General features: G+C 41.0%; 1 protein-coding gene across 1 annotated transcript in view; it reads right to left on the bottom strand.

Annotated features, from left to right (window-relative positions):
- MAPK1 (mitogen-activated protein kinase 1) overlaps positions 1-7,816 on the bottom strand; it is an 82,501-nt gene extending 74,685 nt beyond the window's left edge. Inside the window, exon 1 of the mRNA XM_037158724.2 lies at positions 7,473-7,816. Coding sequence (XP_037014619.1) covers positions 7,473-7,591 — 119 coding nt within the window. The 5' untranslated portion in view covers positions 7,592-7,816. The remainder of the gene's footprint in view (positions 1-7,472) is intronic.
- Positions 7,817-17,973: the final 10,157 nt, after the last annotated feature.

The following is a 17,973-nucleotide window of genomic DNA, read 5'->3' as shown; positions in this document are numbered from 1 at the left end:
AAATCAACACTATCCTCCTGATAAAAACCTAAGCTGCTTTGAACCAACAGCCCTTCCAGTTATCCAGTTTTTCCTTCTCCCCCCTCAACAGGCTCAAGTCAACTATCACAACCATCATTTTATAATTTGGTGCCAATGGAGGAACAAAGGCTATATGCAGGAAGCATGTTTCTAGGTAATTTGGTGTAACAGAGGAAAACCTATAGTAGTTAAAGAAAAAAATAGCACACATTTGAGTGTCTAAACAAATTTCAGGCCCTGGCTGGTGTAGCTCAGTAGACTGAGCTCGGGCCTTTGAATCAAAGGATCACAGTTCGAATCCCAGTCAGGGCACATGCCTGGGTTGCAGGCCAGGTCCCAGTGGGGTATCCGTGAGAGGCAACCATACATTGATATTTCTCTCCTTCCCTTCCCCTCTAAAGAGAAATAAATAAAATTTAAATAAATAAATGAAATTTAAATAAATAAATAAATAAAAATTTAAAAAACAAATTTCTGTTCTATGTATTTATCGGCTGTGAATCTTGGAAAAGTTACTGAAGACCCGGTTTCCTTATCTATAAGCTGAAGAAAAAAAAAACCACCTAAAAGATGAGGATGAAAATGATTTTCACACCATGACACCTAAAGCAAGGCAGGCTTGTGACAAATGTTAGTCAGTCATAGAATATCTCATGGAGACCCCCCCCCCTTACGCACCACTTCCTAGATCCTATGGGCCATAAGGTGAGAACCCAGAGCCTGCCCTAAGACTGAAAATCTCAGAGGGACCTTGGAAAGCATTTATTTTGTTGGCTTTCCAGATTATGTAGGGGCCCCAGGAAGTAACAGAGAAAAGAAAAGAAAAGCAAAAACAGATGAACAGCACCTCAGGGTCAGGCAGATTAAGTGGGTGAGTATACTGGATGTACAGTGGAGTAGCTCTGGATGTTTTCGGACCTATCAGTTGGGTTTTCATTCAGTAAGTACATTAACGTGAGTAAGGGACAAATACACTTTATATATGGTTCTGGGAAAACCCAACTTGGATTTTTTCATTAAAGTATTTTAATAAATACTTGAGAATTGAGAACACACCAATTAAATTCATGAAAATGGTGTATCCATTATAGCTAGCCACCACAGCACATTATCAGAAATGTTATAAATATCAAAATTAGTTTTGTTGAGTTTTATTTGCACTTGAAAACTGTTCAGAAACACTGGATTTTTCTGTTGCTCACATAAGTTGGTCTCCTCACATCTTTGAGTTCCAAAAAGTGTACAAGAGACTACTTTATTAAAAATTAACAGTTAACAAGGAAAACTAAGAATCTGAATTCAGATGTGGTTCCAAGTCTTGAGCTTTTATAGATGATACATACTACTGCTGATCCTGCTTTTCAAACAGGTGGTGCAAATATGGGCTTAATTCCAGGAAGGGAGGGAAGGAGTGGTGTGTGACAGGAAATAATAAGGTCAAATTTATAGAGCAGATGGGCCTTAGAGGAAGGAAGACAGGACTTGAACAGGGCCCACTGTCTCTCAGAGGGGGACTGGAGGGGTGGACTACTGGTATCTTGACAGGACGATTCTCTAGTGATGGGACTGTACCACGCATTGCAAGTAGTATAGTCTGCCTACCTCCACCACACCCACACCAAAGGCCATTAACATCCCACAATCAATGTAACAACCATGGTCCATATACATTTCAAAATACCCATGGACAGGGGGTAAAGACACACCCACTGAGTACCCAGGATAAGCAGGAAAAAAGAATAGCACAATGGGCAGAAAATGTAAGACAGACAAAGGGGAACACAATCACAAAATCTAGTGACTCTGATCTACAAAATCAAGCCCAAACTCCTTAGTACAGAATGTCCTTCAGGATTTGGCCCATCCCATCCCAGCTGTTTCAATTCCAGCTTTCTCCCTAAGGCACCCTATATTCCTGCCACCCCAAACAACTTTCCTTACCTGATGTGCTGTTGTCAAATTTCTAGGCCTTTGCATGTACATTTCCTCTACCTAGAATGAACTTTTCAAAGCAAACTCCCACTAATACATCAACAACCAGCTCAAGTCTCTGAAGCTATACAAAGATAGCCCCCTGTCACAGAGGCTTTCTTTTTCTGTCACAGAATTTCACACATTCCTTCTTTATACCTTCTGGTATAGTATCTGTGTTACTGTCCAACTCCATACCACTGTTTGGAGTAAGAGCTACAAAAGGGCAGGGACCATGTGAATCCTGGTACATAAAAAGGTACTCAATAAATGTTTTGAAAGAATGACCTTGCATTTAAAAAGTGATACAAGCAAAAGCAGACAATAGCTATATTCTGTTATTGAAAGCATGTATCTTTGCAACTTTGATCTTTGGTCAAGTGCCACTTAGGTGCTGGACAGACTGGGATGACCTATCACTTTCTAACTGGGTGTCCTTGGGCAAATTAACCTTTGTGTCCCATTTCCTCACTTACAAAGTAACTACCTTTGCGGAGTGGTTATGAGGATTCATTAATGTATGTTAAAAAAAAACAAAACAGCCCTGACCTGTGTGGCTCAGTGGGTTGAGCGTCACCTCACAAAGGGAAAGGTCACCAGTTGGATTCCCAGTTAGGACACATGCCTGTGTTGCGGATTTGGTCTCTCTGGTCAGGGCCCATGCAAGAGGCAGTGTATTAGTGTTTCTCTCTCACATCCATGTTTCCCTCTCTTTCTCCCTCCCTTCCCCCTCTCTAAAAATAAATAAATAAAATCTTAAAAAAACCAAACCTAACAATGACAACAGAAAGTGCTGACTAAATGGTAGTTCTTCTACTTTGTCATAATCACAAAAACCGTACTAGAAGAGGATTTTATTAGACTGGCCAAAAAGTCCATTTAGTTTTTCCCATAAAATAAAAGGTATTTTTCATTTTCACCAATAACTTTATTGATTTGGACATTTTGAGTATATTGGCTATTTCCCTTTATTGGCTTCTAGTGTATAGAAGCCACGGGTGCTGCTAAACATCTTCCAATGCATAACACAGCCCCACAGCAAAGAATTATTTGGCCAAAATGTCAATAGTACCAAGAAACTTCACAAACCACTTTTGACTCATTAAATCAGTCACAGCACCTTCTGCTTACACTGCACAAATCTTTGTGTTTCACTTGCCTTTTTACCTTTCTTGAAATAATAAAGCAGACTATGATGAAAATGTTGCCTATTTTCTTCCATCTTCAATATTAAATTGGCTGCACAAAAATCCACCAATTTTGGTTAAGTTTTTAAAAAATGCACACTGATAGCCCTAGCTCTTGTGGCTCAGTGGATTGAGTGGACTGCAAAGCAAAGAGTCACTGGTTTGATTCTGTCCGGGCACATGCCTGGGTTGCATTGTGCCCAGTTGGGGGTGCACAAGAGGCAACCACACATCGATGTTTCTCTCCTTCTCTTTCTCCCTCCTTTCCCCTCTCTATAAATAAAGAAATATTTTAATAAATAAATGCACAGATATAAAAACTGTTACAACACAATTTAAAAAATTGTTTTGAAATTAAAGACAACCAAACACAACTAAGCACCATACGGAGAAAATGTAACGACTTTTTCGCCAACCCAATACCATCAGGAATGTGACTACAATGAAATTATGTTGGAACCGTCTGTTTTTTCGGGAAGAATTGAAAAGTCAACAAATCCAACAGTTTTGTCTTCAGGCTGCTTTGTTTGTCCCATACTCATTTTCAATACCAATCCCTTAGGACCACTATCCTCCTTGCTCCTTCCATAATGCGCACTCAGGGTTCTCTGAGCTCTAACCACACTTCCTCTGTCCTCTTCTGTAACTTGCCCTCAGGCTCCATTCTCACATTTTTCTTCATCTTGTTCACTCTTAAGGTTTCAATTAAGTCTCTCTAAGGAGATAACCCTATAACCTCTCAGTCATATTCAGAAAGTGTTTCAAATTTAACTTATCCAAAGCAGATAGTTCTTATCTTAATTAGATGGTCAAAAAATACAGCTTCAATTTTTCTTCTCATATCCTTTTTTCTTTTTTTCCTGATTCTTATACATCTTACCAGTCCTCAGGTTCCTCTTCCTTTGCCTACCTCCTAGTAAAGTGTTTACTGGAGTTACCTCTTCAGTCTTTCTATTCCACCTCACTGGCTCTTAACCTTTCAGGCACAATGGACGCCTTTGAAAATCTGTTGAATGCTATGGATAGTTTACTAAAAAGATGAGCATATTCAACATCTGTGTGCAATTTCACCTAACCAGTGACCTCAAGTAAGAATCTGTGCCCATTCATGCAAAACTAAACTCGATACAAATTTTCATCTTCAGGTTCTACTTCCCTGTTAATAAATTTCAAGATGCCTTATGGATATAGCCTAAATGGCCAACAGGCACCACAAACTTAATCCAAACCAGAGCTCATTATTTCTGCTCTACCTATGGTATTCCTTCTTGGATAATAGCACCACCATTGCCCCCCGCCTCCACCCCCAGGAATTAACATGTATGCCCCAACCCAGTTAACCACCATTTGTCTCAGAAATCCCCCTCAAATCCAAATCCTACTTGTCTTAGACTTACCCTTTAAGATCTCATCATCACGTGCTTCTTCCCATACTTGCCATGATTAAGTCTTTCTACCACTCTTCTAAAAAGAACCTGTAACTAACTCAATCTTTTTAAGATCACTCATCTCCATCTGCTACCTTCCAAGGCATTACATTATTTTACGTCTAGATAGTTACAATACCCTAAATGATTCCCCCACCCCAGTTTTTTTTTTTTTTAGTATTTCCATCACTGTTCACTTTCCTCTAAAACTGACAATGTGACTGCCTCTTTTCAAAAACACTGATGCTTTTCCATTGCTCAAACATACAAACTCAGTTTTGCCTTTGGAGTCCTCTACAATTTGCCACCTTAGTACTCATCCATGATTAGATTCCACTGCTCACACTGTTGCTGGTGCCTATTATCTATCAAAACCACACCCACTCTTAAAGGCCCAATTCAAACTCTGTTCACTCTTCATCTTTGTACTCTCCAGATAATGATTAGGAAAGAGCTCTGCACAGAAAAGGTAAAATTCCTAATGAACTGATTCAGGAAATTTTTTAAAAAACCTTGAAACTCCTTAAAACTTTCTGGAACCATTACTTTAAAAAAATCACTATTTCAGTATTAACATTTCAATCAAGAAGCCCTCCATAAATTCAGCACTGCTAATCAACATTTATTAAATGCTAATAATGTGCAACACAAATTAAAGTCTTACCAGTGTCTATCATCAACCTGAAGGTAAAAAACTACATTCTGGGTGCAGAATTTTAATTTCAACTTTATTTGTATTTGTATTTTACTTAGCAAAGGAAAATTACAGTAAGAGGACTTGGCATTTCACCTTCTCTACCGCAGTGAGAGTAGTTAGTAGACCTCAATCATTTTCAGATTAGTAAAAATCCTATTAGATGGGGGCATGGGGAGGGCAGGGAGAATAACCCTTTCAATTAAAATGTCCTAAACTTAGCCCTGGCCACAGAGCTCAGCTGGTTAGAGCACTGTTCTGATACACCAAGGTTGAAGGTTCAATCCCCAGTTAGGGAACATACAAGAATCAACCAATGAATGCGTAAATAAGTGAAACAACAAATTGATGTTTCTCTCCTTTCCCTCTAAAATAAGTAAATAAATAAATGCCCTAAAGATTTTTTTCAGCCCTTGTTTTAGAAACTGATTTTTTTTAAAAAGGGCCAATGGACATGATGGGCAATTCTGAGCCTCTCATAATGAGATGTTTACTGGCATACTCACTAGCAGGTTCAACAGCAATTAGATCTACAACAGAGAAATGATGCTGCAGGCAGTACTGTTACTTTCTAGTACCTTATTTCTTTTAAGCCTGCCCTAATTTAATTTCCCTTTTGGTTCCTAAGCCTCTTGAGTTCATGTTAATTTCCACAGTTGTATATACTGTGAAAAATTTTGCTACTGAACAGAATGAGAATATTCAATATTGAATTAAATTTTTTTTTTGGTAAGAATTTTAGCCCTGGCTGGTATGGCTCAGAGGACTGAGTGCTGGCCTGTGAACCAAAGTGTCATGGGTTCTATTTGAACTACTCTGTCTAGCTAACATACTTGGCAAAACATGCCCTCTGTTTCATTTCTAAAATTATGATCATTCAAATTTGAATGAAATAGATTTTCTTATAACAGTAAAATATGCTGGAATCTAAAATTATTAGTAATACTACTTAAGGATAGCAGGGTATAATGGAAAGAGCTGCAACATTTGAAACAGGATCTCGGGCTACAATCTCAAGTCTGACTCTTTGGTTGTATGACCTTAAGAATTGGCTTCACATCAAAATACTTTCTCACCTGATAGAGGAATATCATCACCTTTCCCTCCTTCAAGGTGGCTGTTCCAATAAAATGATAATGTACGGTATATGCCATGAAATGTTCAATAAACATTAGCTTGTTTCCTTTCTTCAATATAAAACACAGTCACATGAAGTCTTAGGTGTCAGGGAGTCTACACTTCCACAAGCCTTCATCAGCATAAAACACTAAAGTTAGTTCGTTCTATTAAGAACAGTACTATCACCCTTATTCCACCCTTTCTGAGGGATCTGGATGAAGATGAGGGAGCCTGCATATGACTCTGCAAGAACTCTGTTAAGGCTGCATATACACTTGACATTAAAACACTACCGTAAAAGTCCACAGTAATTGTGCTATACAGTATGGATGCACTTATGCTGGTAAGAGAGCTCACTTGGGGGTAAAGAAAAAATCATATTAGGCCCAACTCCAAACGACTCTTTAATAAGTCAAGAGAGCAATGCTGACTTATCTTTCCCGAAACGTCAACAGCAGGATATTAAAATCCATTAAAAAACTTCAAGACTGAAATATTCCACAACTAACCCTGGTGCCACTAATGCTTTTTAGAAAGCATGCGCAGAAGAGCACCATTAGCACCGCTGAAGATATTTAATGAAAGCCGTTCACAGAAAACACAGGCGAACAAGAAAACAGATTATCATTTCGATGTTCTGCACACAAGCCGAGGCAAACAGACAAGCATCTGGAGGGATTCCCGCCTTTACAATCGGGATGTCAATAAGAAGACTACTATGCTGGCAAATTGGAAGTTTGGGGCTGGGTCCCGTTCCTTTCCTGAGATACTGGCTCTGAAATCCGCGATTGCAACAGGGTCCGCAGGACCCGAGGTCCTGGCCTCCGCCCCCTGGCGCCTTTTTCAGAGGCGAGCGAAGGCCCGCCCGCGAAACGCCGTGAGCAACACCCAAACCTCGACTGACCCCCAGGCACCGCCCGAAGCCCCAGGGCGCGCACCGCGATGAAGCTCGGGGTCGGGGGCGCGGTGGCGCGGGAGGCCCAGGCGCGGACGAGGCCGCAGCTGCGTCCACTGCGGCCCCGAGTGGTGGGGTGGGCGGATGTGCACACTCACCACACCATGCCGTAGGCGCCCTCGCCAATATAAGAGAGATTGGTGTAGCGCGGCCCCACATCGAACACCTGCCCGCGGACCATCTCCGGGCCCGCGCCCGCCGCCGCCGCCGCCGCCATGTTGGCTGCCGGGCCGCCGCCGCCTCCGCCTCCGCCGCGCTGGGCTTGACTCTCCGCAACCGTCTCTCGGCCCACGCCGCGCCTCCCGAAGGGCCCGCGCCGCCGCTGGTGCAGCCGCTGCCGTTGACCGAGAAGGAGCAAGGGGGGCGCGCTCAGGAATGCTGCAGAGACCAAAGGCAGCTCAGACCAACTGCCTGCCTGACTGACTGACGGGCGGTCCGGCGGGCGGAGGGAGGGGCACAAGCTAAGGAGGGCGCTTGGGCGGAGCCAAGAAACGTGCGTGTGGATTGGCTCTCTGCGACCTGGGGGCGGGGCTTTGCTGGCCGGCGGAAGCGGAGAACTCTGGGCGGAGCGGGGAGGCTGCAGCGGCACCGGCACCGCCCTACGCAGTCACGTGTGTTGGCGGCTGAGTCTGTTCGGGGGTGGCTGTTGAGACGCGAGAGGTCTCCTAGGCGTCGGGAGGGAACTGCCAGGACTGCTACCGAGGGACGGCCAGGGGCAGGGAAATTCTCGGAGTGTGGTCATGACAGCCAGAGAGCGACCCGGTTCAGCGCGAGAGGGACTGCGAAGCTCCGCGCACGAGGTGCGGACTGGGGCAGGCCTGTAGAGACTGTGGCTCACCACACAAACTTAAGAGCTCCTGACACCAGAACTAAAACCAAAATGCTTGACCGAAACCGAGAAAAAATATTTACATACTGAGAAAGTGTGAAACACAAAAGGCGGGAGGATTCTCTAATCAGACAGAGAGGTTCCTTCAGCAAGTGTGTTGAGCACCTACCAAGTTCCTGGACATACTCCTCATAGAAGTTGCATTTTAGAGGGAGGAGATGGACAAATCAATATGTGTAATGCTCAAATTGTGATAAGTACTGCGAAGAACTATAAAGCTGAGTAAGAGATTAGGGAGTACAGTGAGCCCTCAACATTGTGGAAAGTCTCTGAGCCCTCAAGTGAAAGAGGCATAAGGAAACCAGTGTTACCACAGGCTAGTTGATAATAAACTAGAAGTTCCTAGAGTGTCTCATCAATCATAACCAATCCACCTTATCTGAGAACCTGCTGAAGTAGGTTGAGACACTAGAGAAAGACAATGGGATTCAGAGACAGAAACCTACAGTGATACAGATGGATAGAAACTTAGAGGATATACTGATATATGAACACTAAGATGGTGCCCTGGCTGGTGTGGCTGGTGTGGCTCAGTGGATTGAGCACTGGCCTGTAAACCTAAAGTTTGCTGGTTCAATTCCCAGTCAGGGCATGTGCCTGGGTTGCAGACCAGGTCCCCATTGGGGGGCGTGTGAAGGGCAACTGATGGATGTATCTCACACATTGATGCTTCTCTCCTCTTTCTTCTTCCCTTCCCCTCTCTCTACAAAGTAAATGAATGAAATTACAAAAAAACAATAGAAATGCTAAACCAAAGCATCAAGATCTAGAGAAAATGAGAAATACACACTGAGGCTCAGAAATAGTCACAAAAGCAGAGGTTGAAAAATAAAAATGGAATCTGAAGCAGGTAAATGCCAAGAATAGCTAACATAAGACAGAAAGGATCCAGCCACTGCTTCTGAGCCCTTTCACACGCCATCTTTACAAGGGAGTGAGAATGGAAAAGCCTGCATCCTGTTTGTGCAACACCTTGAGCTTGAAAGCAGTCAACTCTGGACTTGCAGACATCTGCAAAGATCAACTAGTCAATCTCAAAGATGAATAAACAACTTTTTAAAAAGCCCTGTGGGGAAAAACATATGTGGCACATGAGAAGAGACAGTGCTAGAGCCAAAAATTACTCCTTCGAAATATATTTAGTCCATGAAGCAGAATCCGGTTTTAGAAAACACCTAATTCTTATTCTTGGTTATAAGAGGACATTGCATCTTTTAAAAACAGGCCAAGGTAAATGCCCAAAGGACTCTAGAACATAAACAGGCCAAGGTAAACTAGGCTCTGGAATGCTGAAGCCACTATGAAAGAATAAGAACCTACTTGAATGGCTAGCTGGACACTGGAATGTCTTCCTTAGTATCTCTCTTACTGTAAAATGAAATTAAAACCACAATAACCAAAGTAAAATTCATTGATCTAAGCGGTAAGATGCAGATTTGCAAGTCAGCAATGTGGAAGATAAACAACTGAATGATGGAATTCTTTAAGAGAGAAGAAAATGGACAGGAGGACATCGTGAAGATTGAAACTATAGACATTCCCAAAAGGAGATAGAGTAAATCAATCAGAAGCAATAATTAAAATTATAATAAAAGAAAACTTTACTTGGGTCTAAAAGGATCTGAGGTGAAGGTGGAACATTGAGTGAGTTCACTGGGATCCAGAAAAATTAATAACTGTAGACCAAAACATAAATTCTTGGAAAAATTCTTAAATTTCAGAGATAAAGAAAAAACACTAACATTATCCAATCAGAAAAAAAAGCTAAAAACTTCTCTTTCAGATTCCTCCTCTGTTAAAATTAAATGCCCAAAGGACTCTAGAACAAGATAGAACTTTGAGGGGTGAGGTTGTAATCTCAGATGGTTTCATTTCCTCCAATGCCTTACTTCTTCCCAGATTTAATCATTGCTCAGAATCTCTCTCCTGAACTCCATCCAGTTCAACACGTACCCCTGCACAGCTCAGTGTGACATCCCTCCCACAGGCGCTTCAACTCAACATTATCCAAAGTGCCCAAGGTGAGCTCGACATGTTCTACACTCACATTGCCAGAGGGTTTGAATCTTGGTTGCTCTAGTCACTACCTGTATGACCTTGCCTTCAGTTTCCTCATTCTTCAAATTGTAAGTTTGTTGTATGGAATAAATAAGACAACATATGTAAAGAGCCTGGCACATAGTAAGCATCTGATATATGTCATCTGTTGTTACAACCTACCCCACCCAGACCTGTTCTTCACCATCTGTCTGTGGATAGCATCACTTTCACCCAGATACTCAAGCCAGAAGCTGGAGTATGATCCTTAACAACTTATTTTACCACCCTACCAACCCCTACCCCACCCAACCAATCACAAGCTCCTGTCAATTCTATTTCTTTAACATTTCTGAAATCGTTGGTATTCAAAACATCGTCTCCAGACCAGCAACATCAGCATTATGTGGGAATTTGTCAGAAATGCAGCATCTTAGGCCCCACCTCAGACCCTCTGAATCAGGATCGGCATTTTAACAAGATCCAGGTGGTTCTCATTAAACTTTAAAAAGCGCTGTTTTTAATGTGCCCGCTTTATTTCTACTGTCATTCTGCTGCTTAAAGCCGGCTGCATCAACTCTCTTACTTAGGCTACCACAATAGCCCTAACTGTTCTGCTTTCTGTCTCCAATGACTTCTCCTTATTTATATGCAGTCAGTCTTTCCATAACAAAATTGACCACGTAATTCCCTTTCTTAAAGAAGTCAGTGGCTCCCAAAGCTCTCCGAGAGAGATGCTTTGGCTGCCAGTCCCTCTACTCCAGCTCCTTTTACTCTGCCCTTCCATGCTCCAGCCAGACTAGACTATTCTGTTCTCTTTTTGTTTTTCTCTCTTAGCACAGACAAATCTCTCTCCACTCTCCCAGCCTTTGTGGACATTTTAAAGCCACCACACTATCATGGCATGATGTACCCAACCACTGATTTTCTCCAGAGAATGTCTCTTGCCTCGTTGCACAGGAAGTAAACAAACTTATAATTAGAGTTGGCTTCACTTGTGGTTTACTGTCAGAGAAAGTGCACTGGCCAGAGGACAACGCTATTCACGTCCTGCGGCAATTATTGTTCATTCTAAGAAGGGTTTTAGTTATACATCAGCCTCTGCTGAGTCAGATTAGCGTGAGCCAGGCCCAGAGGGAAAAATTATCTAGCCATGGTGACAACAAATTTCTGGAGTCACAAAGGTGAGAACTAAGCTCTGGAATGCTGAAACCAAACTAAGCCACTATGAAAGAATAAGAACCTACATGGATGGCTAGCTGGACACTGGAATGTCTTTCTTATTGTCTCTCTAGGGTGGTGACAGCTCACAAGTTAATAGAATCTTAGAAAACAATGGGCATCTTTACTTTTGCCTGTACAGCATTGACTCTTCCTATCCTGGGTAGCACAGCCCAGTTTTTCATTGGTGACCTGTCTTTTCCGCATTCTTGTAAGCCTGTGAACCAGGGCTCCCCAATTAGAGTCACAGACATTAGTTTAAAGGATGGGCATGTGACCTGATCCAGGACAATGACACACAGCCCAGACTTTTTAAGAAACGATTGGGGGAGGGGTGCTCCCTTTATGAGGGGTTCTAAGGCAGCAATTCTGGGTCTGGAGCCAAACATACCATGATGTGAGAAATAGTCCCTGAGAATGAAGATGATACAGGAAAAACAAAATCCAGATTGGGAGATAATTTTCTGATGACATAGTTTCAGACTATATTCAGCTGAGCCTGAAATTCACAGGCTCAGCTGAATATATTATTATTATTTTTACTGAAGTCAACTTGACTTAGTTTTTTGTCATTTGAAACTACAGAGTTTCTGACTAATACATACCCAATTAACTCCCTTTTCTGCAAAAATTGCTCAGAATTGTACAGTAAATCACCAAGACATGAATCAGAAACTCATGAATGATGACATGGAAGGAAAGAACTGGCAATGAGCCTTGAAACTAGCTAAAGATAGAGAGATAACGGAATAAAAATACCACTTAGTATAGACTGTTTGATGCTGATAGGTTGAAATAATTGTTGCTATGGTAACAAATAAAATGCAGAAGAAAATTTGAGAAAGTAGATTTTTTAAAATAGCAGGGTTTTTAACCTTAGATTAATGCAATGAAAACCATAGAGGAGAAAGGAGGTAGTTTTAAAAAGCAAGGCACACTAGGTCTTGTTTTGCATAAAATAAAGATAAAAGTTATTTTTTAAATAATATAATTTTATATGGTTCTTTAGTTTAAAACTTTTTTCATGGCTTAAAAATGGCTATATCTACTTTATAAATTATGACAAAAAATAAAGGGGAAAATGTAATTCATATAGCAAAACTCAAGTCCTGTACTGAGAAACGTACTAGACAATTTCCTCACAGCATAAATAGAAAACAAATGGCAAAGAGTCATAAAAGCCGTATCAAACCACCGAAAAATTAGAGGATGGAAAGTTAGACTAAAGGTACCAAATAAGGCAAATGTAAATAAGAAATTGTAAATAACTAAAATTCCCATGTAAAAATATGAAAATCTCGGGTCAAAGGGCCAACTCTGAAGATGTATTTTTGTTAAAAAAAAGATATGATGCAAGAAATCATATGCATCAAGTAACATAGCAACACAAAACAGTGAACAAAAATCTTCAGAAATACAGGACGACCAACAGAAACACAGCTATAGCAAAATATATTGCCACTATCAGACTGTGATATATAAACAAAAATAAAGATGAGTTAAACAACAGGATTAATAAGGCATAAAAATACACTCTGAGTTCTATCACCTACATAAAATACAAAAAGTATCCTACACTGGACCACAAAAAGTCTTAATAAATTCAAATAAGCAAGTGTTGTTTGAGTCAAATCTTCTGCTTGCAATTTAACAAATAATCACACAGACTTAAATTTCAAAATCCCCAACCAGTGGGAAATTAACAAACATTCTAAATGATGTTTCAGTCAGGGAGGACCTATGAATACAGTAACATGCCCTAGAAAGTCATGAAAATAAGATGGCTACTACCGAAAGCAATTTCTTTACTATTAGGTTGAGGGCTGGGCTGTTGCTGGTACAATTATTAAATCACATCACTCTAACCCAAACAGAGCAGCTGTGTTTCATAGCCAAGTCTAGGTTCCTCTTCTTCGTCCATTCCTTACATTTCAGTGTCTTCCACTTGCCAGTTAGAAGCTTTCAGATGTAGGTCCAGAAAACCTTGAATCAAACCGGACCAGGACTAGAATAAGAACAGTAAGGGAAGCACCTAGGTTGCAACACTGCAGGAAACACTCCCTCTCAGGGTTGTATAATTGCAGCATCAACATCTGAGAGCAAGCACTTCCTTAAATATTGCATCCGAGGTGCCTCAGATGCCTCACCCTAATCCTGTCCCTGCCAAACCAAATTGGTATAAACAGTTAGGACCAGTACTTTCTTATCTAACGAAAACCCCACAGGTAAGGCTCTTGCTCCTCTTTTCTGCCTTTCTAGGATCTGTCCTATCCTGGGCATCACACTCAGGCAAGTAGGAAGATGGCTGCAGCAGTTCCAGAACATACACGGTGCCACACTGTTCAAAGGCAGAAAGGCATTGTTGCCTCTTTGGGAGTCTTCTTAGGAGTGAGGAACCTCTTCAGAAGCCACTCAGTAAACTTCCCCTCGTGACTCACTGGCAGACCGGGTCACATGCCTATCCCATCTAATCATCAACAAGAAGAGTGAGACCACCTCATGGTGTCTTAGGCCAATCAAGATTTACCCTTGGGAACCTTGGAGAGGATGATTCCCTTAGTCACATGGGGGAGGGGCAGACACGCAAATAAAATTAGGGCTCCAGCAGCCAGGAAGAAAGAAGAAATAGACAGGCAACCAACAGGGCTGTCCCACTTTTCTCATATGACCCACTCCTCCCAGGGTAGCTCATCATCTTCACCTCCCAGGTGCCCAAGTCTTATGCATCAGCTCCACACTCAAGTGCACAATCCCTCGTTACAAATCCCCACTGAACTCCTCACCTGTCCACTATTCCCTGTCTTACCCAGAATCCCCTCCATCCCCCTCGTTCCCAAGTCAAACAGAACGTATTTCTCAACCTCATTCTTTACGTCAGTTGACCTCAATTTCTAACTCATGCCCAAATCCTGCTCACTGAACTGCATAAATATTTTTTAGATTTACAGAAAAATTGCAAAAATAGTACAGATAGTTCTCAATACCGCGCACTAGGTTTCCCCTATTATTAACTCTTAAGTTAGTATGGTACAATAAATGAGCCAATACTGATACATTATTATTAACCAAGGTCCATACTTTATTCGGATTTCCTTAGTTTTTCCCTAGGGTCCTTTTTCTGTTCCCAGGTCCCATATCACATTTAGTCACCCCTAGGCTCCTCTTCATTGTGACCTCTTCTCAGACGGTCTGTTTTTGATGAGTTTTGAAGAGAATTGGTCAACTATTTTGTAGACTGTCCCTCAATTGAGATTTGTCTAATGGTTTTGTCATAAAGATCTGGATATGTGGATGTGGGGGAGGAAGATCATAGAGTTAAAGTGCTATTTTTTATCACATATCAAGGCTACTGAATATTATTAATGTGACTTCACTGTTCACGTTGATGTTCATCACCTGGGTGAGGTAGTGTCTGTCAGATTTTTCTCTGTAGAGGTACTTTTTGGGAGAAAGTCACTAAGCAATACTCATTCTTTTTTTTCCTTTTTTTAAAAAACATTTTTATTTACTTATATTTAGAGAGAGGGGAAGGGAAAGAGAAAGAGTGGGAAAGAAACATCAATGTGTGGTTGCCTCTCATGTGTTTCCTGCTGGGAACTGGCCTGCAACCCAGGCATGTGCCCTGACTGGGAATGGAACCGGCGACCCTTTGTTTCACAGGCCCGTGCTCAATCCACTGAGCTACACCAGCCAGGGTGCAATACTCATTCTTAAGGAGTGGGGAGTTAGGGTTCTCCTGGAGAATGGTGTATGTATAGAAATTATTTGGAATTTTCCTGCACGGGAGATTTATTCTGTAATATTTTTTTATTTTTATAATTTATCATGAAATAATATTATACTTCAAAGTGGCAAGAATAGTATAAAAACTCATATATATATCTCCATATATATTTATGCATATGATGTATGTACATGTATATATTCATATGTAGATGTATATGATCATTATAATTCTTTCTTGAACTATTTGAGGGAAAGTTAAAGCGTTGATGCCTAAATCCCCCAATAGGTGCCTAACTCATGCATAAATACCCCTATAAGCGTTTCCCAAAACAAGGAGTCTCCTACACAGCCAGGGTACAATCATCAGAATCAGAAACTCAGTACAGATAGGACACTGTCATCCAATCCGAAGATCCCATGCAAATTTCACTGACTGCAGCGCAGTGTTTCTCTTACTTTTCTGGTCCAGGATTCTATCCAGGATCATGAATTGCATTTTTTTGTGTGTGTCCTTTTAGTCTTCTTCAGCCTGTAATACTTGGTCTTTTCCCATCTTTCATGACCATGTGTTTTTGTTTCTTTGTATCTTTTGTAAACTGTTTTTTAATTTATTTTTAAAATCACACAGTCATGCTTTGATCGAGTAGCTCAGTTGATTAGAGCATTGTCCTGATACGCCAAGGTCGTGGTTTGATCCTCAGTCAGGGCACATACACGAATCAACAAATGAATGCATAAATAAATGGAACAATAAATTGATACTTCTCTCTCTCTCACACACACTCTCTCTCTCAAAAAAATCAATACATTAAAAAAAACTATTGTCCCACTTCCTCTGGCCTCAGGGTTTCTGATGAGAAATATGTTGTCATTTGAATTATTGTTTCTCTTTAAGTAATGCGTTTTTTGCCTCTAGCTATTTTCAAGATTGCTTACTTGTCTTTAGTTTTTAGAAATTTGATTATGAGATATCTAAGCATGAGTTTATTTGGGATTATTCTATTTTGCGTCCACTGAGCTTCTCGAATCTGTAGGATTATATCTTTCACCAAATTTGGGAAGTTTTCAAACTATTATACACATTTTTTTCTGTACTATATGCTTTCTATTCTCCTTGTGGAACTTCAGTAACAAACGTTAGACCTCTCCGTTTTGTCCCCCAGGTCTCTGACTCTGTTTATTTATTTTTAAATCTTTTTTATCTCTATGGTTATGATTGCATAATTTTATTGTTCTATTTTCAAGTTTTGCTCTCATCTCCATTCCATTATTATAACCATCCAGTGAGATTATTTTCATTATTGTATTTTTCAGCTTATCTTTTCATTTGGTTCCTTATTATTTTTTGCTGAGATACTCTAGCTTTCCTTGTTTTAATAGTGTTTGCCCTTACTTTTTAGAGCATTTTTATAGTAGCTGTCCTTAAAGTCTCTGTCAGACAATCCCAACATCTCTGTCACATCAGCATTGATATCTATTGATTGCCTGGGTGAGTTGACATTTCATTCTGTAAGACATTCCCAACCCAGAGATGCATTATGAGTTTTGTAGGTCCTTGGCACATTTGCATTATATGGGCTCCTTCCTCCACAGAAAATGAAAATACTTTTATATTTTAATTTTTCAATTAGGCAAAATGATTTTTAAATTATTTGCCTAACAAACCACCCTAATATGTAATGACATTGGTTAGCATTGGTATAAAAATGAATATAGCCCTGGCTGGTGTTGCTCAGTGGACTGAGTGCGGGCCTGTTAACCGAAGGGTCGCGGTTCTATTCCCAGTCAGGGCACATGCCTGGGTTGCAGGCCAGTTCCCAGCAGGGGATGCACGAGAGGCAACCGTACATTAATATTTCTCTCCTTCTCTCCTTCCCTTTCCCTCTAAAGATAAATAAAATCTTTAAAAAAATGAATATAAACCAGGATGGATTCACTATTATTGCATTATTTTTCTTCTTTCTTATTTCCAAAAAATAAGATTAAAATATTTGTATGGGTCTCTAAAAATAAGGTACGTTGGACTGTTCCTGTCTATTCAGTGTTTCCTCATGATTAGACCAATTCTGTGCATTCCTGGGCGGAATACCACTAAATGATGCTATGCTGTGTTCACGGGGTATGATGGTTATGACTTGGTCGTCACGGAAACCTTGATTGGCCATGGGAAACTTGGTTCCATAGTCAAGTTACTGTCTGCCAGACTTTCTCTTCATAAAGTTAGCGCTTTCATCTTGGTGTGGGGAGGTTATTTTGTGGGGAGACACTTGAGACTATGCGTATGCTCCACTTGTCTATATTTGCCTAGTAAACCACCCTAACATGTAATGACATTACATAAACTGATTCTGTTGCACTCATAGATTCTGTGGGTCAGGGATTCAGACAGAGAACAGCAGGTCTGGCTTCTCTCTGCTCCTACCTGGTGGTGGGGCCTCAGCTGAAACGTTTTGCACTGGCAGAAGTGACTCAAATGGCCGGTGGCTGGAGGATCCAGTTCCAAGGTGTCTCCTGGGCTAGAATGACTCATGGGTAGGCTCAGCAGGGGTAACTGTCACTGTAGCCACCAACATGTGACTTCTACATGTGGCCTGGAATTTTTACAGCAGGGCTGCAGGGCTCTGAGAGGCAGCATTCCAAGAAGAAATGTCTCAAGAGACCAAGGCTAAAGCTTCAAGGTCCTCTGACCTGGCCTTGAAGTCACAGGTCACTCCTGCCATATTCTG

The sequence above is a fragment of the Artibeus jamaicensis genome, unplaced genomic scaffold (genome assembly GCF_021234435.1).
Source record: "Artibeus jamaicensis isolate MK-2021 breed Jamaican fruit bat unplaced genomic scaffold, CSHL_Jam_final contig_1128, whole genome shotgun sequence".
NCBI classification, from domain to species: Eukaryota; Metazoa; Chordata; class Mammalia; order Chiroptera; family Phyllostomidae; genus Artibeus; species Artibeus jamaicensis.
This window is presented reverse-complemented; position numbering and strand designations above follow the sequence as displayed.